Below are 27,371 nucleotides of genomic sequence, written 5' to 3'. Positions count from 1 at the left end.
CTAATATGCAAAAATATTTTCTGTTCTGTGTCCCAGCTTGTCTAGATTTGGCAGACAGGCATTCTGGATCATCGGTGGAGGACCACACAGGACAACAAGGACATCAGAAGATGGAGCTGGTAGGTGGTCCTTGATCATGTCAGCGGTCACAAACCCTGAGCTGTAGCTCCAATCTAAAGGACAAGACAAGGGGAAGGTGAAGACATATTTCAGCTGATGGTCAATGAAGACATTATTAACAAGAAACATGACAGGGATTTGTTCAACTTGTGCTTTGATCCACAGAGAGTCATATCTCCCTCCAAGGCAACCAAATAATGACACTACTAACAAACATCAAGTACACCTATTTTAATGAATAATGATCAAGGGCCAATGTGTTTCTATACTAACAGTATTATGCTCACTAATTTCTGCTTGCTTTGAGGATTATTCAAAGGAAGTAGGAGCATTTTGCTAAGCTACTGTAACACCTTGTTTGAACTATTTCCTTCTCAGCAAGCAGTGATTTTTCTTCAGCTGAGGAGAAAAAATCACTCCTCAGCTGAATATTCAGTGCTGGTACTGCTACTGCACTAGTATTCATGTACTGTATAATCTTTATGGTAACATGATACAATAAGTCCTGGAAAATGTTTTCACCAGATCCCTAATGATGAGAAGTCGGCGTGTACTATTTTGCTCCCTTTAAATATGATATTTCTATTTCTATTTGTCTCCACAAATTCCTGAGAAAAAATGTCGGACTGTCTGGATGTTCCACTATGTTCACCAGTTAGTTACTAACTTTGACTGTCATTTGGTGATGGGCAGATAGCATGCTATATACTCAGTTTGTCATATGTATACTGCTGGAAATTAGATCACAGAGGGCAGTGGGACAAGTTGTGCTCTGTAAAACCAAAACGATTAACTGTAACATGCTAAAAAAGTGCTTCACAGCTGAGGAGAACAGAGTTGGGTGATAATTCTGTCTCACCGTACAAGCGACCCCTTTCACATCACATACAACAAAGTACAATTATTGTACTTAAGTACAGTTTTTGAGTATTTGTAATTTACTTGAGTATTGTTTTTTGGAAGCTTTTTAATTTTGACTCATCTAAATTTCTATGAAGGCCCTTGTTATTTGTTACATTTGCGTTGAAGTCAGTGGAAGACTTTTTGTTCTTCACAAAAATGAAAACTCCATAAACTGTGTTACAGTTTTTCTCAATTGCTAAAACACTAAACCCTGTTGTCTGAACCAATTTCTCTGTTGCCTGAACCCACTGATTGAATTAATCACTCTTTTGGCAAAACCATGAGCACTTTTCACCTGTTTAGACACAACTTCCCAACACATTTTCATTGTGATGCACCTGTGCTGCATAATGGTAAGCACAAGTGGCAAAAGTCAAACACAATTAAAGCACGGTTGTCACTACTTGAACACAACAACTCAAAATTGATCACACTTGTGGCTAATGATGTGAGGGAATATATAAAGCCAGTTCAGAGAGCACTGATTTGTGAGGCACTACAATGGATAGAAATCTGAGAGGAAGAGTTTTTGTGAGAGGAGGTCGAGGAGGTCGAGGTGGTCGAGGTGGTCAGAGAAGACAAAGAACAGTAATATCTGATGAAATCAGAGCTACTGTGATTGACCATGTTCTTGTCCATGGTATGAGCATGAGGGAGGCCGGACAAAGGGTACAACCAAACATTGGTAGATTCATTGTGTCCACCATAATCCGAAGATTTAGAGAAGAGAACAGGTAATTATCTTTTTTTTAAATTATAGTACAGTATGACATATTACATTATATACTGTACCACAGTATACTGTAAGTAAATATATGTTTCAGTACATCACTGTGCCAATGTACTGTAGTATTGTAATGGAGGGTTAGTCTAACTGTCTGTAGGCCTAGTATTCCATGTATATTTTTTGTAACTGCATGTTCTCTTTTTGTAGAATTGAAAGACTGCCACATGGGGGTGGGAGGACAGGTGGCACATGTACACAAGTGGCAAATGCATACGATTTCTGTTTGTTTTGTACAAGTGCTGCGTTTAAATGCCCAAGATTTTTGTTTTTTGTCTTTGTGTACAAGTGCTAAATGCACAGGTTTTTTGTTTTGCAACATGCATTCAGCTTCATGTCCTGAGCATTGTGTTTTCTATTTTTCTATGTAGTGTTTACAACTGCTCAGTAGTGTTTTTAATTTTGTTTAACTTGGAGCACGATTTGACAACAAAGTTCAGTTTTGGGCACAAATTGAACTGTTTTGAGGTGAAAGTTTGGTTTTGCAAGAAGAGTCTGAGGTTTTGTGAATGTAGCTTGAAAATTGGGGTTTGTGCTCACAGTTTAGAGAAAAGGAGAGAAGCTTTCAAGAAATGTGTCTTAGCAATCGAGAAAAACTGTAATGCAGTTCTGCATGTATCATGATTGTCTAAGTGGTGGTCCATATCTCTACTACAAGCATGCGCTACTCAGACTGGGCAGCTGGTCGGTAGAGAAAGTTGGCTAGCTAGAGAGTCGACGTCATCACTAGGTGGTTGTAGATTAGCTACGAGTTAAGTATTGGCTACGACAGCAGTCGTGTTATTTAAAAGGGAGAGGAGGGGAGAGAAGACAAGGGGAGAGAAGACATTGAGGGGAGAGAAGATGACGAGGGGAGAGAAGACATCAAGGGGAGAGAAGACATATAGGGGAGAGAAGACATCTGGGGGAGAGAAGACGACAAGGGGAGAAAAGACATCGATGGGAGAGAAGATGAGGAGGGGAGAGAAGATGCCGAGGGGAGAGAAGACATCGAGGGGAGACAAGATGACGAGGAGGAGAAGATGACGAGGGGAGACAGGAGGAGGGAAGAATAGCAGAGGAAGGAGAGTGTGCCTTGAAAAACATAATTTTGGACTTAAAATTGGGCGGATGTTACCCCAAAGTTGGTACATTGTCTATTTTTGATTGTGAAATCATGTCATTTTAAGTAAGATTTTCCTATTCATAGTGGAGCGACTAAGTCCTTATTTTCTTCAGAATCTTTCAGTTGATGATACAAGCGTGAAAATTGGCATGAACAGACTCCCTGGGTCACTTGTGTAACCATGTTAAAATATGACACAAATAAGAATAAATAGTTTAAAAGCTGCATAAATAAGTTTAAAAGTTAACTGATTAATTTAATGTGAATTACTCATCAGAGTAAATAGAACAATAATTTAACGTTGACGATTAAAAGTACACTGACAGGAAATTCATATCACTGCCCTTTAAGGGAGTAGCGACGCAGCACCTCAGTGACACTGCGGCAGAGACCGGAGGGAGAGAGCAGAGGAGGACATCGGAGAGTGGGAGTGGTGATTAATAAGCAGGAAAAGGAGTGAAAAAGTGGATTTTGCAGTTGAAAAACATAACTTGCCTGGTCGGGAACTAACAGGGATTTCATGAGAACTAAGCCACAGCTGTTTTGGTGGGTTTTGTGTTGATTTTATTTTTCACTTTTACCATGTTGTATTTTTTATCTCTGGTGAGAGCTAATGCTAAAAACGTAGCTGTTTACAAGGAAATGCTCCGTTTACCAGTAATATTTTGGGTTTATGAAGACTGTGAATCTTATAAAAGTGAGTGTATGCTGTGTAAATGAAAGGTGTGTGCAGTAGTTAGTGTGTGAGACGCAGTGGCGAACCGTGAGCACTACAGCTGGGCCTTCACCTCACTGCCGAGAAGAAAAAAAATCATCGCGGAAAAAAAGCAACAGTACAACGAATTAAAAGGGTTTAAATAGTGCAAATTTAATTAACGATGACAAGGATGTAAACAAATAGACCATAACGTCAATAACATTCTCCGCAACAAGAAACATTCTCAACATTAACTTCGGAAAATCTGGAAATATAAAAGGTCACTCAGAATGTCACCCCGTGACGCTGCGGACACAGAGGCTCATTTCATCACCTTGGACAGCGCTATGAAATCACGGCGCATGACAAATCATTCACACATAAATTTATTAGCATTATCAATTTACAATACAATTTCAAAAGTTACACAAAGCTTGTAATACAAAGACTATTTTTTAAAGTTGCAATGAAGTGCAAATGCCTCTCCATGCGCAATTACGCATAGCGCAATGAATACCGATGTCAAATAAATTGAAGTCACAATTTTTACTACTATACCTCCTTAATTCTCCACAGGGAAAGGGACAGACAAGTGAACATGAAGAGAATAAAAACCCTCTGAAAAATCCAACCACACACTTATGATACGTTTGATACATTGATTGATTGATTGATTGATTGATTGATTGATTGATTGATTGATTGATTGATTGATCACATACTGAATTCAAGGCAATTTGCGCTGGGACAACCTCCGCAATAAATACAAATTCCCAAATGTCCACTTGGCCAGTAATCCTAATCCCTTGAAATAATAATCAAGGTGTATTATAACAGAGGCCTACCTTGAATAAACACGAAGTCCATTCGTCGGTCTCTCTTTGTGAAGTGGGCGATGGCGGCGTCATAAAGTTTGTCCTTTGATTTGAGCTCCAAAAGAAGTCCTTTCTCTATGGACATCAGTGCCAAAGCTCCCAGGCGGTCCTGTCCAGTACTGTTCCTAGCGTGCGTCTTGATGCGCTTCAGAGCCGAGAAAGACCGCTCCACGGAGGAGGTGGACACGGGGATGGTCAGCACCAGGCAGGTGAGGTGATACAGCTGCGGCATGCTCTCAGTCAGCTCTTTAAGAGTCAGAAAGTGCAGCAGGTCTGCTGGGCTCCTTGCCTCAAAGTTTGCCATGTTGTACATGACCGTCAGTTCAGTCTTGAGCCTGGGTAGGTCAAAATGCAGCCCGTAGCTTTCCGTGAGGCTCTGGAACTCAGAGCTGGGGAAGTTTTCTCTGTGTGAGGTAAACTTCTTGGGGTCCAGAAGGGCAAGGAACATGAGTTTTTCATGATCCTTGAACCTGTTCCTCAGCTGAGTGAGGATGTTGTCCAGGATTTCACTGTGCAGCCGCTGGTACGCTGCGCGCACATCTCCGACTCTCCGTGCCCTGCGCCCGCTGGGAACCCCGACTTCGCGCACAGTGTCCTCATAGATGGAGTCAAATTTTGCCTTTTCTCTCTCTGTGGTGCTGCAAAAGTCCTCGATGCTGGACAAACAGAACTGCATGTCACACTCCTTATTCTGCAAGATCCCAAAGAGCACGTCGGAGTAGGCAAACACAGAGTTGAATGTGGCGAGGAGAAAGCAGAACTCGAAGTCCGTCAGCAGTGCAGTGTATCCATCAGCGCTGTGTACAGCATCAGCATCAAAATCATTGTGGTTGTCAACAATGAATTCAAAGAGCTCCAAGAGTTCTTCTCTCCGCTCATACACAGTGCAAACCAAAAGTGATGAGAAGTTCCACCGTGTTGGAGTCACTCTGGGCAGTCTTCGCTGGCATATTTCATCCAGGAGTTTCGTGCGTTTGGCTGACCTTGTAAAGAAGGCTGCGAGGCCACTTAGGTGGGAGAAAAAATGTTTGCACTCTTTGATTTTGGCAGCACTTTGAGACATGACGAGGTTCAGAGAGTGCGCATAACAGTTAACAAAGAGTCCTCCAGAAACTCCAAAACTTGACAAGCTATGGCCTCTGCGCGCTTATCACCACTAACATCACCAAACTGGAAAAAGCGCTCCTTGACACCACCGTCAGTGGTGTAACGCAAGACATATGACATCTGAGCAGAGTTACTTACGTCAGTTGTCTCGTCTACCATAACGGAGACAAAAGGCGTGTTCCTCACCTCCTCCCTCATTGCTTCGGTCATTACATCTGCCACCGATTGAATCAGGTCATTCTGAATTTTGCTGGAGGTGCCGATGAAAACAGTGGCCGAATCCAGATGACAGCGCAGAGGGCTGTCATACCCCGCCAAAAACTCCAGAAGCTCCAAGTAGTTCCCCTTGTTTTCAGAATCTTTACTCTCATCATGTCCTCGAAATGCCAGCTCTTGCTTTCCAAGAAATGTGACGACATTGATGAGACGTTTCAGGATTTCTCTGTTCTGCCTGACCTTGTTGTTGTGGGCCGTTGTATGATTCCGGCGCTGCTCATCTAGCTGAAGATCAATTCTTGTGTCCCCAAAAGTTTTCAAATTGACCATCGCTTGCAGGTGTGCCGCAGAATCTTGATGTCGATGGGCTGACTTTGTCAGATTTGTAAGGCTGACAAATCCGCCGCTGACCCAGGTGGATGACTTGTCAGTTGTAAAAAGTAAACAACTCCAGCAGTACAGCCTGTTTGTTTCCTTACAGCCAGTCATCCATGGATACCGCTGATAATTTTCGGTCTTGAAATGCCTTTCCACTTTCTTAACCTTTTCTTTTAATTCCAGCTCTGGAGTTGGTCTTTCGTTTTTTATTATTTCAAGTTTTTCTGTGAAGGCCCGCCTTGAAAAAGGCGATGCTATCAAGCTAGCCACAACGTCACTCTCGTCTTCCGCCATTTAAATCAACCGCTCTCACCACTCTGCATAGATTCGCTGCTTGGACTTCATGAAGGCCTTCGATCTTTTGTTTAATTCCAGCCCTCTTGAAATCAAACCGTGATTGGTCGATTTGCCCGTCACTCACCACACCAAAACATATAGCTTGGCCTTCCCCGGTATTCGTGAAGTCCTAACCAATGAATGAGCCAGCTAACCTGGCCTTAATAGAGACAGACGATTATGATTGGATAACAGGTTTTCAGGACATGAACTTGACAGAAAGCTTAATTTTAGAACAAAGATGAGAGAAAATGTATTAATATATTGTATTAAATTAAATGCGATAGAAATAAATAAAAAAATATATATATTTTTTTTATTGAATACTTCATTATTATTATTATTGAATTTATTATTATTTCTTATTTATTTAGGCCTTCTCTGAAGGCGTAGAAGGCCCTGAAGGTTCCCCACTCTTTGAACTCACGGCTCCGTCTCACTGAGACGGAGCCGTGAGTTCAAAGAGACCGCTCCGCTGCCATTTTGAGATAACTGATGAAGCCTCTTGGATGAGAGGTGAAAGGTCTTCCTAGACAAGTCCAGTTGCTTTGAGGATAACGATGACCTGGACAAATGAGAACATTCACAGGTTGCTTTGTTTGAAGCTCAGTCAGAGCGAGGATTGGTCTGTGCGGGCGTGCACATGCAGAGACGGGATTTAAGATGCAGTGTCAGACGAGGAAGTCCTATGCGAACGGTGACTCGCTGCTAGAGCGGTAAGACTATCAGAACTGGGTTTGAACTGAACTGAGAACTGATTGAATTATTATTATTGGACGGAATCAAACTGAAACATTGAACGGAGCACTTGAACTCACATTTGGACTTTGAACTTGATTTGGAAGTGTCATAGTTTTATTTGCACATTGAGTTCATATTTTTTAATTTGATCTGAAATTATTTTGGTCCACTTAGATTTCTTTCACCTGTAAGAGAAAGTAAAAAGAGTTAACTCAGGAAGAAAAATAGGAATTCTAAATAGGTGCAACCTAGGAAAAAAGACTGGTCTAATTAACATAAATTAGCCTGACTAAAATAACTAGGTGAATTAAATGACCAAAAGAAAGGGTGAAGTACTTTTTTCCCCCAATTATACTAACCTCAATATGAGGAACCTGCAGGGTATTTTGTTTTATGTACTGTGTTTTTATGTGTCTATTTTGCATTCAGTAAACTGCCGGCCATTTGTATTTAAAGCAACGTTCTCTGGTGTAATTATTCTTGCTCCCTACTCCTTAGAACCTAAAACTGGTCCAGTGTCGCAGTAAGTGGTGTGATACACTTTTCAAGATGGCCATGGAGAAATGTATGTTATTTTTTCATTTTGTTTACTCCATATTTTAATTATGGTTTGTGTTGCACTGTTTGTAACAAAGTGTCCTTGAGTGCTTAGAAAGGTGCCTATAAATAAAATGTATTATTATTATCATTATTATTATTATTATTATTAAGGCAGATTTGGTGTGATTTTATTCTATATGTTTTAGATTATGCTAAAGAACAGACTATTATTGTGAAATTTTCAGTTGTTACTTTGTAACATTGCTTCCACTGCCTATATCTAACAGTGAAGCACATTTTCTATTTAGTTCCTTAGTATTGTTTGAGATACTTTCTGTCTTAGTTAGTTTATTATTTGTCTCCTTAGGGACATTCTTTTTCACAGTACAGGCTCTTCTGCAGATAGGCATTTGAGGCACGTGAAAAACACAGCACACAGCACGTATTTCAGAAAAGCACACGGACATACAGTTATACAGTTTGGGAGACATACACTGTTGCATACATTTATCTGTGAGGTTTTGTTTTTTTGGTTGTTTTGATGACTGAGGGGATTAGTCTTCTGCTTAAACAGGCTTTGTTGCACCTGATGGTACTATGCCTTCTGTCAGAGGGTAGGAGTGAGAAGGTTGAGTGGGTGAGTAATGTCCAGGGTTATTGCATGAGAGATTTGTGTGATGGCCTTGTTTAGTTTCTGTAGATGTGGGGTGTGCTGTCCAATAATGTTTGTGGCAGTATTGGTTATCTGAGTGAGTCTATTGCATTTTTTTACAGTGAGCATATTGAAGAAGCATGTGGAACACTACAGTAGAATGGGTTGAATAATGCAGATGTACTGTAGTAGGAGCAGATGGGGGGCAACATGAAGTCCTTTTAGTCTGCGTACTGCTGACAGTCTTTGATCTACTGTTTTGTGGATGTCTGTTGTGTGGTGTTCAAAGGTGAGGTTGTTTTCCAAAATATTTAAAATGGTCTACTGTCTCTACTGTTTCATTGTTAGTGATGATGGAGTTCTTTTTTTTTCCTGATGTTGAGTGAGTTTCTGTGAGGAGGCCAAGAATAGCTGTTTCATCTGTGTATTTGAGGAATATGGTGTGGGGTGAGGGGCTGGTACAGTCTTTTGTGCAAAAGGTGCATAGGAAGGGGCTTAGGACACAACCCTTCGGGGCTCCTGTGTTGGAGGTGAGTGCAGGTGTGGTTGTTGTGCCTGTTGTGTTTACCCAGACGGTCTGTTGTCTGTTGGTGAGAAAGTTGTGGAGGAGATGGATCAGGTGGGTGAGGACGTTGAGGTGGTGCAGTTTTTGGATCATCAGGTGTCTGGATAGTATTGAGAGCAGAGCTGAAATCTGCAAAAAGGCTCCTGGCAGTCATGTCTGAAGAATCAAGGTGTTTTAGGAGGAGGTGCAGCAGGCAGTCCACGGTGTCCTCATTACCTCTTCTGGCCTTGGAGGCAAACTGGACGGGATCCAGGTGTTTACGGACGTGTGGCAGGATGGTGTGAAGCAGCAGGTACTCCAGGCACTTCATCATCATGATGGATGTACTGGAATTATTATAGTGGTTTTCCAGGCGGTGGGGATTTTACATTGATGTAGACTTCACAGAATAGATTATTGCAGAAAGTTCAGTGGCACAGGTCTTTAGCACTCTTGCTGAGATCCCATCGGGCCCTGGAGCCTTGCCTGGGTTGCATCTCCTCAGTTGCCGCATGACATCCTCCTCTGAGATGGGTGCTGGGTTGTTTGGGTCGAGTAGGGGGAGTGTATCCAGCTGTCTGTGACACTCTTCTGAGTGGTCATCTGTGTCAAACCAGTTGAAGGAGATGTTGAGCTGATGTCCTTGCTCGGGTGGAATTGGAGTGCTGGGTCTGGTTGCATATCTGGTCAGTGTTTTGGCCATCTGAAATGCTTGCTGTAGTGTTCATGGAGCTGATTTTTGTTCCAGTTTATTCTTTTATTTTAGTTTAGCTTTGAAGACCCCATTTTTTACTGCTCGGTTTGCTACACTAAGAGCTGTCCAGTCCTTGAGCTCGAAGGCTCTTGCGGTGGCTGAGTGGTTAGAGCAGTCGCCCAATGTAAAGAGGCTGAAGGTTCTTGAGGTAGTGGCCGCGGGTTTGACTTCGACCTGGTCCTTTGCTGCATGTCTCCCCCCCGTCTCTCTCTCCCCATTTCTTGTACAATAAAGGCTTGAAAACTGCCAAAAAATAGTTTTAAAAAATGCCATTGCTCAATTATTATTTTGGGGCACTGTTTGTTCAGCACCACAACTGTGCTAATTTCCCCATCCCTTAGTATTTATTTAACTGTTAGTTTGATTAAAAAAACCTCCCTTGTGACTGTCACCATGTCGTGGTCAGGCAGCTTGTGTACCTCAGTGAACCCTGAAAGAGCTATGCCCGTGGGAGGCAACTCCTGACAGGTTTTACCAAACTTGACAGGTCGTTGCCGAGGAGTCAGACAAAAAACAGTCAAACAACCTCTCTTGATAGAGCCTTTTGCGGAACCCAATACATCTCTATGAGAAAATGTATCATTTAAAGATCCCCATGGCGAGTGGCAGTAATCCTGAAAAATCTTGAAATTTCAAATGTCTCTTGTCAAGTGATCGATTGCTAATTTACTTTTTGTATCACAAATTGAAAGATTTTAGCAATTATCTGCTCCATTATCAGCAGCGTTTCTGTTTCTGTTTAACGTTATAAAGCAGGTGTTGCGTTAAAGTAGAGTGATTTATTTATTTATTATTTTTAAACAAGTTATATTTACAACAATTCCATTATTCTGTTTTTTTTGTTGATTTTTTTAAAGGACAAAAAGAAGTTGGTCCTTATGTCAATTCAATTGTGTTTCTATAAGCCTTTCATTCTTTAGGTTCTGTAAGCAAATCATGCATTTAGTGGGTTGTCTTAGAGTCACTGTACTAAAAACATGACAGCATCCGTCTCATGTTTAAGTATTGAATTGTGTGTGTGTGTGTGTGTGTGTGTGTGTGTGTGTGTGTGTGTAAAAAATAAAGACCACATTACACATACAACCCATTGTTTCTTTGGTCAGAGGTTATCTAAGTATTTATATTTTTTTAAAAGAATGCCTGTTCTGGATGTTAAAAATGCTACAGGGTGCACTTTTAAAACACAAGGCAGCTTATTCTGGCACCCTGTTGTTCGGTCCATAGTTGAAGAAATGCTGCCTTACCATGTGGAGGTTTGTCCAGTGTGAACCAGAGCTTAACTTTATCAGGATGGTTCTTCCTCACCTCCTCCAGCTCCTCCCTCAGTAGAATATCTTTCTCAGTCTGACAGGGGGTAAGTAAAAGAGATTATGTAGTTCCAGAGTACTTTCCATTATAAAAATTCTACGTTTTAACAATAGGACATAATGAAAGGTTTCCCAAAACAATATAGTACACAGCTGACCTGGTTGGCAAATATGAGGGAGCACTTGGTGTGGTCACTGGGGTCTGCTGTGATGCTGCGGATTAACTGCAGCATAGGAGTAATGCCTGTGATGGTTAAAGACATTGACATGAGTCTCAGAGGATCCTTTGAGGTCCAATGTTACTTTTACTAATTGTTCAATATAAATGATGTCAGCAGCGAGGCTGCAAAGACTACAGTATATTATGCAATGGTCCTGAAAGAACTGTTCTTTTCCCACTCTTCATCTACATATATCATTACGCCTTTATGTTCAATTCAATTTTATTCATAGTGCCAAATCATAACAAAAGTTATCTCAGGACACTTTACAGAGTAGGTATAGACCACACTCTATGAATTTTTTATGATTTACATAGACCCAACAATTCCCCCGTAGAGTACGGTGGCAACAAAAACCTTCCCTTTAACAGGCAGGAACGTTGGACAGACCCAGCTCTATGGAGGACCACACACATACAGTCTAGTGACAGCCTACAGCTGGTACTGAATGATACAAAGTAGTAGTTTAAGTTAGCACACTGAATCACTTAATTTCTCATTCAATATTTCATTCTGCTGAGATTCCAGCCTGCTGAGCCACTGATATACTCTTTTGGAGAAAATATGTGCATTTATAAAGGCATACATTAAAATGATGGAGAGTTAACGGAAATGTAAACGAACCTGTTCCACCTGCGATCATTCCAACTTGCTTATACTTCCAAACTTTTGGCTCTGACTTCTTGTCTGGCCGGATGGAAAAGTGACCTGACCAGGAGAGAGTGTTTTCAGCATTACTGTCTGCTGTTCTGCTGGTGGCAGAAGCTTACCATACATTGAGTGTCTTCATTGTCTTTCTTTATCTTTTTTTCTTTTCTTTTTCACACATGCACACACACACACACGATACCATTTCCCTTATACACGAGCAGTCCATTGGGTCCTCTGAAGTCAATGACATCTCCAATAGCCATGTTGTTCATGTACTGAGACATCTTCCCTCCCTCTGGGAAGGAGGGGTGGCAGTTCTTATAGTAAACCTAGAGTTAAATAAAGGACACAATTTGAATCTATTTTTGACTCATCATTGCCTCTACAGGGCATTATAAATCACCTCTCAGCTAGTGTTGCTTTCTTCAACGAAAATGATGACGAAATATCTTCGTCAACGAACCTCTATCACGTGACGAAAACTAGACTAGACGAAACGAAAATGCTGGGCATGTGACGATGACTAAGACGAAATATATAATGCAATTTCATTGACGAATAAATATGAGACGAAATGCCTCTTAATTTTCGTTGACGAAAATGAGACGAAATAACGTTGTTTCGTCTCGTTAAGTCACGTTATTATTATTATTATTTTGTAGTTTTCTCCCAGTCTCGCGTCTGGGCGACGTCACTTCCTCAATCCCCACACGCGCATTATTTGGATTCTGAAGCTGCCGCTGCTGTGGGTCATCGTTACCGTTAGAGTTAACTAAACTAAAGAAACATGAGAACAAAGTGTGACACCAGCCGGGGGTCGTGTTTGAGAGGAAAAGAAGAAACACTTTCATTACATAGACGTGGAAAGCAAAACGGAATGTGTTGTGGAAAAAGAAAGAAATCCAGCCAAAAAATCATGGGAAAAAACATCACGGATCTTAAGAGACACTTCAGTTCAGGGCATCCCATAATGAACTTTAGGTAAGTCAAGACGTAACGTAACGATACTTTCTGTTTTATTAAGCTCATGTTACATGAGGCTACGGTTAATGTGTCGGGTTTTAACGCTAGCTTTGGCGTTAGCCACTGGAAGTGTGTGTGTGCGCGTGCGTGTGTTTGTGAGAGAGAGACTAGCGCGTGTGTGTGTGTGAGCGCGCGCGCGGCTAGCGTGTGTATGTGTATTTATTTGTGAGAGAGTGTAAAGTGTGTTTTAGTTCCTACCTGACTGTTTCACTCTATAAGTGCTCTGAACTGCCCCTTGTTGGCCAAATACTTTCTCTAGTTTTGTTTTTCACACTGAACTGACTTTGGCATCAACATAAATTGGATTACTTATTCTAGACGTGTACATGCTGTAAACTAAAGATATCTGCATGGGTTTGGCTAAAAGATAATGTTGGTTTCCTCAATACTACTAGGTACTTTTATTATATTGATTAAATATAATTGCATCACTAAAAAGAGACTAATATACAATTTTCTTTGACTAAAACTAGACTAAAACTCTCAGACTTTTAGTCGACTAAAACTAGACTAAAACTCTCAGACTTTTAGTCTACTAAAACTAGACTAAAACTCTGACTTTTAGTCGACTAAAACTAGACTAAAACTCTCAGACTTTTAGTCGACTAAAACTAGACTAGACTAAAAGTAAAACAGGCTGCCAAAAACAACACTACTCTCAGCTAGGGCCGGACAATATGTTTTATGAACAACTTATTGCAAAATAGGAACTCAAAATATTTTTCATCAGATTTTCTGAGAAATGTGAGTAAGTATGTGCTTGTTTTTATCAATTTAGATGACATAATTGTGTATCACAATGTATGATTTCATCATGATACAAATCAATTGAAAGACAATAAAAATCATGTCAAGTTATTGCCCAGCCTGCAGCATTTTTCGGATACCCAGTTTGTCCTGCTAACAAGGCAACAGTAAGGGGCCTCTGTGTGGACAGCTTTAGTTTAAACTAGGGATGGGCATTTGATTAAATTATCTTAGTCGATCATCGGGAGAATTAACAATTGATTTTCGATTAATCATTCATATTTTTTAATTAAAATTAACTACATTCAAAATGCAATGAAAATACAAAACGCAGCGTGTTTTCCACATTTAGATCTTTATTATTAGATGAGCAATTCATGTGGAAGTTCCTGAAGCATGTAACGGTTACACTTGATATGCGCTACTGTGCTCTAAAGCAGCGAAGCCTGCCGGTGCTCATAAACAAAACGGACCCTTGTTTTTCCCCAAATAATAAGGATAATAATATAAATAATAATACTAATATTAATACAAACAAACAATCATGTTATAACTTAACCAAAAATATATCACAGCCTACTTAGTTTGGACAGATTTTGACAAACGTAACTCAAAAATGACCAAAGGCACACAGTCGAGAAAGAGGGTGATTGTTACAATAAATTAGGCTTATTAACAAAGCTCCAGAAAAAAAGAACCAGTAACTCGCATACATCTTCAGCACCAGTCTACTGATTTTTTGTTGAGAAAGATGAGCATGTTAACAAGGCTACGGAGTCAGACATGACCGCAGCCTGGTGACCGTCAGTCCAGCCGCTGAAAACACCCGCTCTGAGGGGACCGACGTTGCTGTGATGCACAGATACCTCCGTGCTAATTTGGCAGGCCAGGGGAACCTTATTCCATTCACTTTCCACCAGCTTGTAGGGGTGCAATCCAGGGGTGGGGGGGCCTCTCTCATAAAGTTCTGAAGTTCTGCTTCGATGCCAGACTCGCATTGAGTGGTATAGTGCTCCACAAGGAGTTGTGTCATAGCAGAGACCTGGGACTGAGAGGCCGCTACTCCAGTGTTTGCGCTCCCCTCGTCCGTGTCGGACAACGCAAGCTTCCCGTCTCCCCCAGCCTCTGGGATAGCCGCCCTACCGATCTCCACTGCCTTTCCCAGCTCAATTAGTTTTACATTAGCAGCCATTTTCTGTGTTGAGCTAAGAAAGCTCAGGTGCTTGTGACGAGGGTCCAGCATTGATGAGATCATGGGGGCAGATGACACAAACTCATCAGACTGAACCTGTAAATATATAATAGGGGAATCAATAAAAAAGAAAGCTATACCTAAAAAGGCAACACAAAGCAGGTAGGAGGCACGTATGCGTGTAATTAGGCCTAACCCAATTTGCTATTTATTACGGAAATAGTTTAAACTAAGATAAAAAAAGTTTAACTTGCATTCATTCGCTTGATGAGGGAGGACCTCCCTTTTTGCCTTGAATTCGATGAGTCTGGGCCCGTCTTCTTCACTGTGCATGAGGTGGATATTGATGAGGCCAAAAGTAACGGGATAAGTGTTCGAGATGAAAATGTCTTTCTCTGCAGACATAACCATGGTGGCACATTTGAGTGCTGACAGCACAGGCTGTGTGTCTTCCATCATCTGCCAGTACTCATCCTTCAACTCCAGGATCCTGGCATCTGGAAGCTTAGTCACGGTTCGGTCCGAGAGCACAGCAGCAACGGCCCACCGCTGTTCCACCAGCCAATCACCGCGTTGTCATGAACGCATGCAATAACTCGATCTTCAAGTCCCCATTGCTCTACAGCTTCATTAATTTTCTCCGCGAGGCTGTCAGCTGTATGCCGTCCTGGCAAGCTGTCAGTGAGCAGGACCGCTGAGTTAATTTGCCAGTCATCACTCATGTAGCGGCAGGTGATGGTGATGTAGCTCTCCGCTGTTAACGCGGTCCAACAGTCTGTTGTTAGAGCGACTTTTTCAGTGGTGCTCAATTCTTTTAACAGCTCTTGCTTCCGTTCTTCGTAGTGAGTCTCTATCAGTCGGGTGATGGTACATCGAGACGGAATGGGATACGCTGGTTCCATTAAGTTTATCAGTTTTGTAAAACCTTCGCCCTCGACAATACTTAAGGGCAGCATATCCATCTCAATGAACTTGCAGATCCCCTGGGTAATTTTCTCTGCTCGTTGTGCATCGCAGCTCCTCCGTGTCCGTGCTAACATTGAGTTGATGCTAGGTTGAGACTGAGCGTGGGATCCACCGCTACTAACCAGGGTCGGATGCGTGTTGTTCAAGTGGTACATCATTTGAGTCGTGGCCGTGTTGTACTTATACACAGCTTCGCAGTGTTTGCAGTGAACTAAGTCATTTTTTAAATCAAAATGATCCCACGCCACACTTCACCGTGACCTTGTCCTCTTCATGATTACTTTTGAAGTAGACGGAAACTCAGGAGGGCCGAGATCCTCCCAGTGGCTTTTTTTCAAACATTGCCCCCGTGTGGTAAAATGTTTAATTGCTTCCACATAATGAAATTCATTTCATACCTCATGACCCACACTACGCAACAGAACCTGCATTAGTTTTATCGATGAAAAATTAATGTCATCGACGAAATCCTTAATAATAAATTAATCGATCGTCGAGTAATCATGCCCATCCCTAGTTTAAACCATCCACTTTTGTGTGTGCCTATGTTAGATATACAACATTGTGTTGGCATATGACCTGATAAAACTGATAGGGTTGATGTGTTAGCAAACAACAGCTTACATATTAACATAAGCATTAATTTGAGTCATGTTTCCTAGCCAGTGTAAGTCCCACATCCACTTTCGTTTTAGCTCTATTATGGTCTCTTTTGCAAAATATTCACTATGCTAGCATGCTAGTTAGGTAGGTAGAATTTTGAGTGGATAAGATCTGCAGAGCATCTGGTCCACAGGCCATTTCTTTATTTAAGGATCAGTGAATTACTTATCAGCATTAGTTAAGCCATTATGTAACAAACCCTTTCTAAAGGGTTAATAGAAAGTGGTACTGCTAATAAATAATATATTTATTTTTTAAAAGGTCATATCCCTGTTCTCTGTTTTTTCCAAAAAAGGTCCTATGTGACCGGAGAACATCAGACCTTTTTGTTCCCATTTTTCACAGAAAGGGTCCTACTGTATGTTCCCCCATCTATTATTTTTTCCACAATCAGTGCTAAAATCCATGGCAAATTAGCCTATGTAGACCCTAGGGCGGCTGTGGCTTGGTGGCAGAGTGGGTCGTCCTCTGTTCGAGAGATTGGTGGTTCGATCCCCATCTCCCCCCGGTCCACATGTCGAAGTGTCCTTGGGCAAGACACTGAACCCTGAATTGCTCCCCGTGCTGCGCATGGGTGTGTAAATGTGGTGTGAATGGTCAGATTAGATGGTATGTAGATGTCCACTGCCATCAGTGTGAATGTCTGTGTGAATGGGTGATTGTGACAGACACTGTGAAGCGCCTTGAGTAGTCAGATGACTAGAAAGGCGCTATATAAGTACAAGTCCATTTACCAGTCCATTTACCTAACCCTGACCCTAACTGTAACCCCTAACCCTAACAAAATGCTAAATTAATCGGCAAAGGCGAGCCGGGAACATAGGACCGGGGCAACATAGGGATGACACCATAAAATGCTAGACAGCTGATACCTAGAAAAACACAAAAGCATTCTGTAATGTTAAATACCTTGACCACCAGGTCTACATATCCCTGGTGCTCGTCACTGGATACTGGAGTGTAGGCTCTGACCGTCAGACTGCCGTTTACCTTGGCTGACAGGTACACATGCTGACCTGGTGCAGAGGACAGGGGTTGGGTTGATGGGTGAGGTGGATTAGAGGGAATACAAGGATGGGGAACATGTTTAAGTATGAGACACATGAGGACTGTCCTGTGATAGAAACAAGCTATAGTTAAGCTCTTTAAACCACTTCTCTCACCTCTGCCGTGTTATTTTCATGTGCTATATACTACTATTTCCTTGCGATTTTGGATCGAACTGATATTTGGAAGTTTTATTGCTTCATAGTTAACCTTTTACCTATAGATAACCTAGTATCCTTTGTGTGTTGCAGTTCAATTAGGGTAATCACTCAGAAGTATTGCCATCATAGCACATATTGTATAATCATTTATTGCCATATTTCAAAATACTTAGACTCAAGAATGTCAAACACTCGACATGTATAAAGCCTGAGGTGCTCCATAAGAAGAGGTACAAAGTAATACTGTGCAACTGCAACTCATTTATCAGTGTGTCTCACCAAGATACAGAAAAACTTTTGGGTTGCAAAGAATTTGATTTGAAAAGAGATGAAAAGTAAAAAGGAGAGAAGTGGGCTGTTTCAGTACCTACTGGCAGTCCAAGGATATGATTTGCAGATGGAAGGCCAAAGCGAAATTTCTTTGTGTCATTGCTGATTTCCTGTAACGGGACACATACAGGTTATATATAAAATACAGAAATAAAGAAATAGCACAATAGTTTGCAAAATAAATGTCCTGAGACTATATAAAGCTTATAATATCTTAATGACCCCTGTGGAAATATACAATTATTACACTATACTAAATAAAGGCTTATGGAAAACATGCTGAGAATCAAATTGGAACAGAATGCTGTCTATCTATATTATCTATTTATTGTTTTATTTATTCACCTTGTAACATTATGGCATGTTAATAGGTACTGCACACTCTGTAAACGAAATGGTATGACTGTATTGTGATCAAACACATCAATGCTGGTGTTAATATGGACATTTCTCACTGAGGGGGCCGCCCCCTCCTCTCTGAACACTTTGCACACTTTGTTGCAATTTTTTAAAATGATGCCGTAGATGGAGTTAGGCTCAGACCAGGGGGTTAAAGTGGACCTATGATTTTCCTTTTTCCTTAGATTCCTTATTTTCTGTCATATCAGTATCAGTCAAAAGTTTGGACTAAACGTAGACATACGCACAGCTCTGGTAGATCATGCTGCTGTGTTTACTACATGTTGCTACATGCTAACGGCAGACCAAGCTGTAATATTGTTGCTTGTGTTGTTCAGTGATCCCTAATTTTGTATTACTCCTGCTGAACAGTCCTGTTGGGTTGTGTTTGGTTACTAGACCTTTATTTGTGACTTTTGATGGTAGAAATTGCAGCTAGTGCATTAAGTGGGCCAGTACACAGTACTCCCACTTCTAGATTTTGCCCCCTGGCGTACTTTGACTTTTCTTGTCATACTGGGTCTTCTCACGGTGTACAGGTACTTCTCACAAGCTCCCAGAATCCTTTCCTTTCCTCTCCAAATCTTTCTCTCACCAATTCATGGCAGTTAAACTACATTACCCTGGGTGCACTATGTGACGCTCTCACTGGCAGACTATTATGTGACGCCCACTAGTTTGTTGTCACAGGAGTGGAATGTCACACTAACTCATGAGCCACAGCAATTTTGGATAAAAAGGCAAAAGCTGTCAAGATCTGGTTCTGTCAGTACCCTCCTCTCTATCTTTTTGTGTGAGTTTGTCTCTCTCTGTCTGTGTTTCCCTGCATGTGTCTTTCCCTGGTCTCTGTCTAGGTCTGGTAGGCGTTTCCCCCAAAGCTGCAGCCTGTTATGCTGATTACCTTTCCACCATATATACCTCAAGCTGACAGGTATGCAGCCGTCGTCGACCCTGTATTGGTAAAACTATTCCCCCCGGACTGGCATCCCCTTTCTCGTTGTGATTTCCATGCTCCCCTTAGTAAGTTGATTAATCGTGTTTGTTTTCTGTTTTCTCCATAGTTTCCCGTGTTCCCATTTCCCGTCGGTCTCCTTGATCTTCCGTCGTCTTCTCATTCCTGTTGTTCCCGTGTTCGTTTTGTTAGTTATAGTATTTGTATTCTTTGTTGTGTTTTCCGTTTGTCTGTTTATATTATTAAACGTTTGATTTGTACTTTTACTTTTTGTCCGTGTCTGCATTGGGTCCACCTTTTGTGTTATACCTGTACCGTTCATGACAAAAGCAGAAGATTACAAACACAACAGTGAAGTTGGCCTGGCTCCTAAAAGGCACAAAAAGAATGTGAACCAGAACAGAGTCGGATGATGACAGAACTCTGCGACAGTCAAATACTACTGAGCCAGAAAAGGCAGGTCAATAGCAGTAAGCTAACAGTTGCGCTTCTGCTGGCAGCAAACAACCTCTTGCTATGGACCTTATTAAAGATGTTAACATAAACATTTTAAAACAGTCCTAGTTTATTTCCGGTTGCAGTGTATGTAAATGGCATCAGCTGACAGGACGTTAACAAGGAACAAGGTTGTTGCCTAGCAATGAAATTCTGTTGAAAAGGTCTACAGCTGAAGATGAGTGACCAGACTGCTGGTCAAAGGATCAATTACAGTATTTTTTAAAGACCTGACTGTTGAAATCCAGGCTATACCATTGCCATTTCTGCTAGTATATAAATATTCAGTGGTGGAAAGTAACTAAGTACATTTTATCAAGTACTGTAGGTACTTGTACTTTACTAGAGTAATTCCGTTTTATGTTACTTTATACTTCTACTCTACTACATTTCAGATGAAATATTGTGTTTTTTACTCTACTACATTTATTTGGTAACCTTAGTTACCAGTTACTTCTGACAAAATATTTCAATTATTATTTAAAGATAATAATAATTATTAAAAATTAATAGTGGTTAGAGGTCGCCTTGTCTCCCCCTCTTTCTCTCACCCCAAAGCGGCCCAAAAAATTTCTTTAAAAAAAGATGCTAATAATAATATAAATCCACTCCATGGACTGAGTTAAAAGAACTTCAACTGCATTAAAACGCAGGCCCAAATGGCTACGTTTCTCCCCTCGGATTATTAAAGTATTTCTGATTCTGATTCTGATGTTTACTTAGCTGTACCGGCTAACGCTAACTGTCAGTCAAACTCCTCTAATACTTGTTTTTTATGGTGTGATTTGCCGGAGGGGATGGGTTCTAACAGGCTCAAACAGATGCCGGTCTCCTGTGATTACTGGGCTGGGTCTGACCAACCTGGCAACCCGACTGCTGGAATTATTTTTTGCTGTTGCGACTATGATCTTGAGACAGTAGATGGCGGTGTTCTGCTCATTCTCCATATTCAACCATTAAGTAACATTGTGAATGCAGACTTTTACTACAGTGTGGTATTACTACTTTTACTGAAGTTAAACCCCCTTCGTACTTCTTCCACCCCTGTGACTATTTGAAAAAATTAATGTTATGAAAATCAGCATTATCTTATGTGAGTATGTTATTCACTGTAGAAATTCAGCACTTAATGATTTGCCGATATTGGCCGCCCGATACACATGCCAACAGGTGAATAAGGGAAGTACTGGTACTTATTTTTTATAGATAATGCACTGGTTGAAGTCAGTCTTCTGCAGTAGTACAGAGATGGAAAATACAGCAGCGGAGCAGAGACCAGGAAGTGCTGGTAAATCAGAAGACTGGGCTTTGCGGGACACAGTCTTAAAGTGACAGGCGCTGCATCTCAGGCAGAGGGTGCGACAGCTATGATCAGTGAGGACTGAGAAAAATAAAACGTTTTTTGAACATTAAGGGTGGGTAGTATATAAATATGTGAAATGTTTGTTTTATTGGGTTGTTGCTCAGGGATTTGTGTGGGCATTAAATGATCCCATGAAGGAGGTTAAACCTTGGATTCAGTTGGTGAATCAGTTGTTGTTCGCCAGGTTTCTCCACAGTGTAAACAGAGATCTGGTCCATGTTAATGTTTTGCAGCTACAGTCCTGTTTATCTTCTGTGTTTTTGCTATCTTGGCTCCATATTATCTCTGCTGATTTCTATAGAGTTGCTAAATCAGCTGCCACTGTTTCTGTCTCATTGCTGGTTGACTTTTCAGACACACGTTATTGTGTCATCCTGAAATGAACGTCTCCTAACATTAGATGGGCAGGACTGTTGATGTTGGCTGCTTAGCTCCACTTTAGCTTTGTTAGCATATCAGCTTACATCCTTAGCCTTTCCCTTTTAGTTAGTCTTGTATGTTAAATACTTCCAAATGGCATTTTTTGCTACTAAATCTGGTAGTGAAGTACCTCCTGTCGCAGCTCTAGCTGTGTTCAGTCAGCTCAGTGTTGTTTACATGATGGACCAGCAGTCATGTGCTCAGAGAGACGAGCTGTAGCAGTGCTGCTGGGTGACGTTACATAATCAACGCAAAGAAGAAAGCAGAGACTTGGACTGTTGACACCAAAAGTATCAATACTTTTGTAAGTTAGTATCTAATCTGAAACGAATATTAGGATTGATTATTTTCAGTATCGATTTTTTTGAGAGCCCTAGTTCCAAATACACTTCTGTCCTTACTACAAGCCTGACTCAGAAGTTGGAAGTTCCTGATTTCTGATTACAATATAACGCAGCATAACTGGCAGGGACAAGCTCCACTGGCAGACCAATCGCTGTCAGCAGTGAAGCGAAGAATGTTTTCGCAGACAAATAAAGATGACGCCGTGCTAGTGACAGCCTATCATAGCAGCTCCCGGTACTTTGTAGTTCTTATTAAGTTTTTAGTGTGTTTTTAGCGTATTTCGTTATTTATTATCTGTACCCTGCGCTGTGGATACACACTGTCCACACATCAAGATGTTTATCCAATGGTTTGGATATCTCTTAGTTTGTTTGCTCGTGCTTTGCTCTCTCCTGGTGACTGGAAGCCGTGCCTGCCCGGCATTGTTTACAGTCGCGACTAACTGATCGCCCTGGGGCCCCAAACCCCCTTCGTCAGGGAGAGACCTACAGTACCGAAGGAGCTAAGGAGGAGACGGCGAGGCTGCAGAGCAGGAGCTAAATGGAGGAGGAAGTTTAAACCCTGCATACTGGCAGTTATCACTGGAAACGTAAGGTCCCTGGCAAATAAGATGGAAGAACTGGAAGCGCTCGTCAGGACGCAGCGGGAATACAGAGAGTCCGGTATCATGTGTTTCACGGAAACATGGCTACACGACCAGATACCGGACTCAAACGCCACCATCCCCGGCTTCCATACGGTCTGAGCCGACAGAGACACGAGCGGCAAGAAGAAAGGAGGAGGACTCACCGGTGTCACCCCAGGCACATCTCCGTGAAAGACCGGTTTTGCAGCCCGGATATCTGCCACGGGAGTTTACCAGCGCCATTGCCATTACTGTTTACATTCCGCCGTCTGGAAATGCCGACGCAGACGAAACACCCCGGAGCATTCGTCATCATCATAGGTGACTTCAACCAAGTCTCTCTCTCATCCACTCTCCCAACGTTTCACCAGTTTGTCAAATGCACGACAAGGGACAATAAAACCATAGATCTGCTGTATGCAAACGTCAAAGAGGCATACAGCTCCACTGCCCTCCCTCCCCTGGGAAGGTCAGACCACAACCTCGTCCTGCTCTCCCCATCATACGCGCCTGTGGTTCAGCAGCAACCAGTGACCGTAAAAACTGTGAGGAAATGGTCTCCTGAGGCCATGGAGTTACTGCAGGGTGCCTTAGAAGCAACTGACTGGGATGCATTTTACAAACCACACGGCGAGGACATTGATGGTATCACTGATTGTGTCTCTGATTAGATTGGGTTCTGCATAGACAACACTATCCCCAGCAAAGAGGTCCGCTGTTACCCAAACAACAAACCATGGGTTACCAGCAACATGAAGGTCCTACTTAACGAGAAAAAGAGGGCCTTCAGGTCAGGGGACCATGCAGAGCTCAAGCGTGTTCAGAGAGAACTTAAACACAGCATCAGGGAGAGTAAGGAAAACTACAGGAGAAAACTGTAACACCAGAGATGTATGGAGGGGGATGAGTGAGATCACCGGCTTCCAGAGGAAAGGAGTAGGAACAGCTGAGGGAAATGAACAACGTTTGAACAAGTTTAACCTGTTTTTCAACAGGTTTGACCCCAGCTTCCCAGCAGCCCCCCTGCTGCTCCTCTGAGCAACTATCCTCAAAGCAATTTCAGTCAAAAACAACTGGACTGGTTGTTTGTCTAGGAAGACGTTTCACCTCTCATCCAAGAGGCTTCATCAGTTCATGTACGCATCTGACCAGGCTGGGACTGGTCCAACTAACTGGTGTGGAGATCCAGGTATTTAACCTCTCACAAGGCCGATGATGTCACTCACACCCTTTGTGCTCCAAGTGCCCACGCCCGTCATTAGAGTGACAGTTGTTGGTGGGCAGTTGGTTTCGACTTTGTTAGTGCTCTATTGAGTCTGAACGACAGTCGTTGGGGTCACCCGGGCCATGTGTGAACAGTTGTCCTTTGAGGTTAGATTGTTGAATCTCCTGGGAAGGGATGAAAGGGCAGCATTGTAAATTGGAGATAAGTGGTGTCTCAGACCCCCTCCTCTGTTTAGCGATGGTTTCTCCACTTTCACATAGATGGCTTCTTTTACTCCTCTTTCAAACCATCTGTCCTCTCTGTCCAAGATTTGGACATTGCTGTCATCAAAGGAGTGGGCTTTCTCCTTGAGGTGTAAGTGGACAGCGGAGTCCAGGCCTGAGGAGTTAGCTCTCCTGTGTTGGGCCATGCGTTTATGCAGTGGTTGTTTTGTTTCTCCAATGTAAAGATCTTTGCATTCCTCGTTGCATTGGACAGCATAAACCAGGTTGCTTTTGTGGTGGTGTGGTGTTCTGTCCTTCGGATGTACTAGTCTCTGTCTGAGTGTGTTACTGGGTTTGAAATACACAGGCATGCAGTGTTTGTTGAAAATCCTCTTGAGTTTCTCCGATACCCCAGCCACATATGGGATGACTATGTTGTTTCTCCTGTTATCTTTTTCTTTCTCAACCACTTTGGTTTTCTTCCTGGAGGCAGCTGCCGTTTTAACAAAGGTCCAGCTGGGGTAGCCACAAGTTGTGAGGGCGCCTCTCAGGTGCTTGCGTTCTTCCCCTTGAGCCTGTGAGCTAGTGGGCACGTTATCAGCTCTATGCTGCAGTGTTCTGATAACGCCAAGCTTGTGTTCCAAAGGGTGGTGAGAGTCAAAAAGTAGATATTGATCCGTGTGAGTGGGTTTTCTGTATACCCCTATGTGGAGGCTCCTGTCATTCTCCATATGGACGTCACAGTCCAAGAAGGGCAAGCTGTTGTCCTTAACTTCCTCTCTGGTGAACTTGATGTTTCTGTCCACTGAGTTGATATGTTCAGAATAAAGTTTTCTGTGTGGACAATTCCTTACAAAACCGAACATCTCAAACCAGACCACATTTGCCAACTTCTGGATTTGTGCCTGAATACCACATATTTCCAGTTTAATGGCATTTTTTACAGACAGAAACACGGCTGTGCCATGGGTTCACCAGTATCCCCTATTGTGGCAAATCTGTACATGGAGGAGGTAGAGGGCAAGGCTTTGAACTCCTTTAAAGGAGTAACCCCAAGCCATTGGTTCAGATATGTGGACGACACATGGGTTAAGATCAAATCCAAAGAGGTGCAAACTTTTACTGAACATATCAACTCAGTGGACAGAAACATCAAGTTCACCAGAGGGGAAGTTAAGGACAACAGCTTGCCCTTCTTGGACTGTGACGTCCATATGGAGAATGACAGGAGCCTCCACATAGGGGTATACAGAAAACCCACTCACACGGATCAATATCTACTTTTTGACTCTCACCACCCTTTGGAACACAAGCTTGGCGTTATCAGAACACTGCAGCATAGAGCTGATAACGTACCCACTAGCTCACAGGCTCAAGGGGAAGAACGCAAGCACCTGAGAGGCGCCCTCACAACTTGTGGCTACCCCAGCTGGACCTTTGTTAAAACGGCAGCTGCCTCCAGGAAGAAAACCAAAGTGGTTGAGAAAGAAAAAGATACCAGGAGAAACAACATAGTCATCCCATATGTGGCTGGGGTATCGGAGAAACTCAGGAGGATTTTCAACAAACACTGCATCCCTGTGTATTTCAAACCCGGTAACACACTCAGACAGAGACTAGTACATCCGAAGGACAGAACACCACACCACCACAAAAGCAACCTGGTTTATGCTGTCCAATGCAACGAGGAATGCAAAGATCTTTACATTGGAGAAACAAAACAACCACTGCATAAACGCATGGCCCAACACAGGAGAGCTAACTTCTCAGGCCTGGACTCCGCTGTCCACTTACACCTCAAGGAGAAAGCCCACTCCTTTGATGACAGCAATGTCCAAATCTTGGACAGAGAGGACAGATGGTTTGAAAGAGGAGTAAAAGAAGCCATCTATGTAAAAGTGGAGAAGCCATCGCTAAACAGAGGAGGGGGTCTGAGACACCACTTATCTCCAATTTACAATGCTGCCCTTTCATCCCTTCCCAGGAGATTCAACAATCTAACCTCAAAGGACAACTGTTCACACATGGCCCGGGTGACCCCAACGACTGTCGTTCAAACTCAATAGAGCACTAACAAAGTCGAAACCAACTGCCCACCAACGACTGTCACTCTAACGACGGGCGTGGGCACTTGGAGCACAAAGGGTGTCAGTGACATCATCGGCCTTGTGAGAGGTTAAATACCTGGATCTCCACACCAGTTAGTTGGACCAGTCCCAGCCTGGTCAGATGCGTACATGAACTGATGAAGCCTCTTGGATGAGAGGTGAAACGTCTTCCTAGACAAACAACGAGTCCAGTTGTTTTTGACTGAAATTGCTTTGAGGATAACGATGACCTGGACGAATGAGAACATTCACAAGCCCCCCTCTGAGCAACTACCTCTTGTCACAACCCCCCCACAGCTCCACAATAGCCCCACAACCCCACCCCAACCCCCGCGGCAGACACAAGGGTTCACCACTTCCTGACCCCCCTCCCCCACCCCCCACCTCCCTGCTGGCCCCCACCACAGACCATCTCACACACCCCTCCCCCAGGACCCTTGCACTTCCCCCACTGCTGCCTACAAACTTCTGAAGCAGTCACCAATCTGCACTACCACTCACCCCCCAGTCCGGTCTCAACGTCACAGTCAGCCAGGTGAGGAGAGAACTGGAGAAGCTCAGTCGGACTGCATCAGCCCTCGCGTCCTGAAGGCCTGTGCCAGCCAGCTCTGCGGAGTTCTCCATCACCTCTTTAACCTGAGCCTCCCCCTTCAGAGAGTGCCAGTGCTCTGGAAAACATCCTGCCTTGTTCCAGTGCCCAAAAAAGGACATCCTGTGGCACTGGATGACTACAGCCCGATTGCACTGACCTTTCACATTATGAAGGTCATGGAGAGGCTAGTTCTTGCACACCTCAGACCCCTAGTGTGCCCATCACAGGACCCCCTACAATTTGCATATCAGCCCCATGTTGGGGTCGATGATGCACTCATTTACCTGCTACAGGAAGCCTACTCCTCCCTGGACAGACCCAACACTGCTGTCCGCGTCATGTTCTTCGACTTCTCCAGCGCCTTTAACACCATCCAGCCCAAGCTGCTGAAGGCCAAACTGGAGAACATGCAGGTGGATTCTCCTCTCGTCACATGGGTAAATGACTATCTGACGGGCAGGCCGCAGTATGTGAGATTATAAAACTGTGTGTCTGACCGCCTGATTAGTAACATCGGTGCCCCCCAGGGAACTGTGCTTTCGCCCTTCCTCTTCACCACCTACACTGCAGATTTTAAGTACCGC

At 42.8% G+C, this 27,371-nt stretch overlaps 1 protein-coding gene across 1 annotated transcript in view; it reads right to left on the bottom strand.

Annotated features, from left to right (window-relative positions):
* Positions 1 to 27,371, bottom strand: part of cyb5r2 (cytochrome b5 reductase 2) — a gene marked incomplete at both ends in the record, with an annotated part of 30,069 nt that continues 2,698 nt past the window's right edge. The window contains 7 exons of the mRNA XM_083916973.1: positions 1 to 173; positions 10,997 to 11,096; positions 11,218 to 11,303; positions 11,905 to 11,988; positions 12,131 to 12,260; positions 17,432 to 17,538; positions 18,098 to 18,170. Of these exons, the coding sequence (XP_083773099.1) occupies positions 1 to 173; positions 10,997 to 11,096; positions 11,218 to 11,303; positions 11,905 to 11,988; positions 12,131 to 12,260; positions 17,432 to 17,538; positions 18,098 to 18,170 (753 nt within the window). The remainder of the gene's footprint in view (positions 174 to 10,996; positions 11,097 to 11,217; positions 11,304 to 11,904; positions 11,989 to 12,130; positions 12,261 to 17,431; positions 17,539 to 18,097; positions 18,171 to 27,371) is intronic.

Source organism: Echiichthys vipera (genome assembly GCF_963691815.1).
Source record: "Echiichthys vipera genome assembly, chromosome: 7".
NCBI lineage: Eukaryota > Metazoa > Chordata > Actinopteri > Perciformes > Trachinidae > Echiichthys > Echiichthys vipera.
Note: the sequence above shows the minus strand (reverse complement) of the source record. Positions and strands in the feature narration are given on the sequence as shown.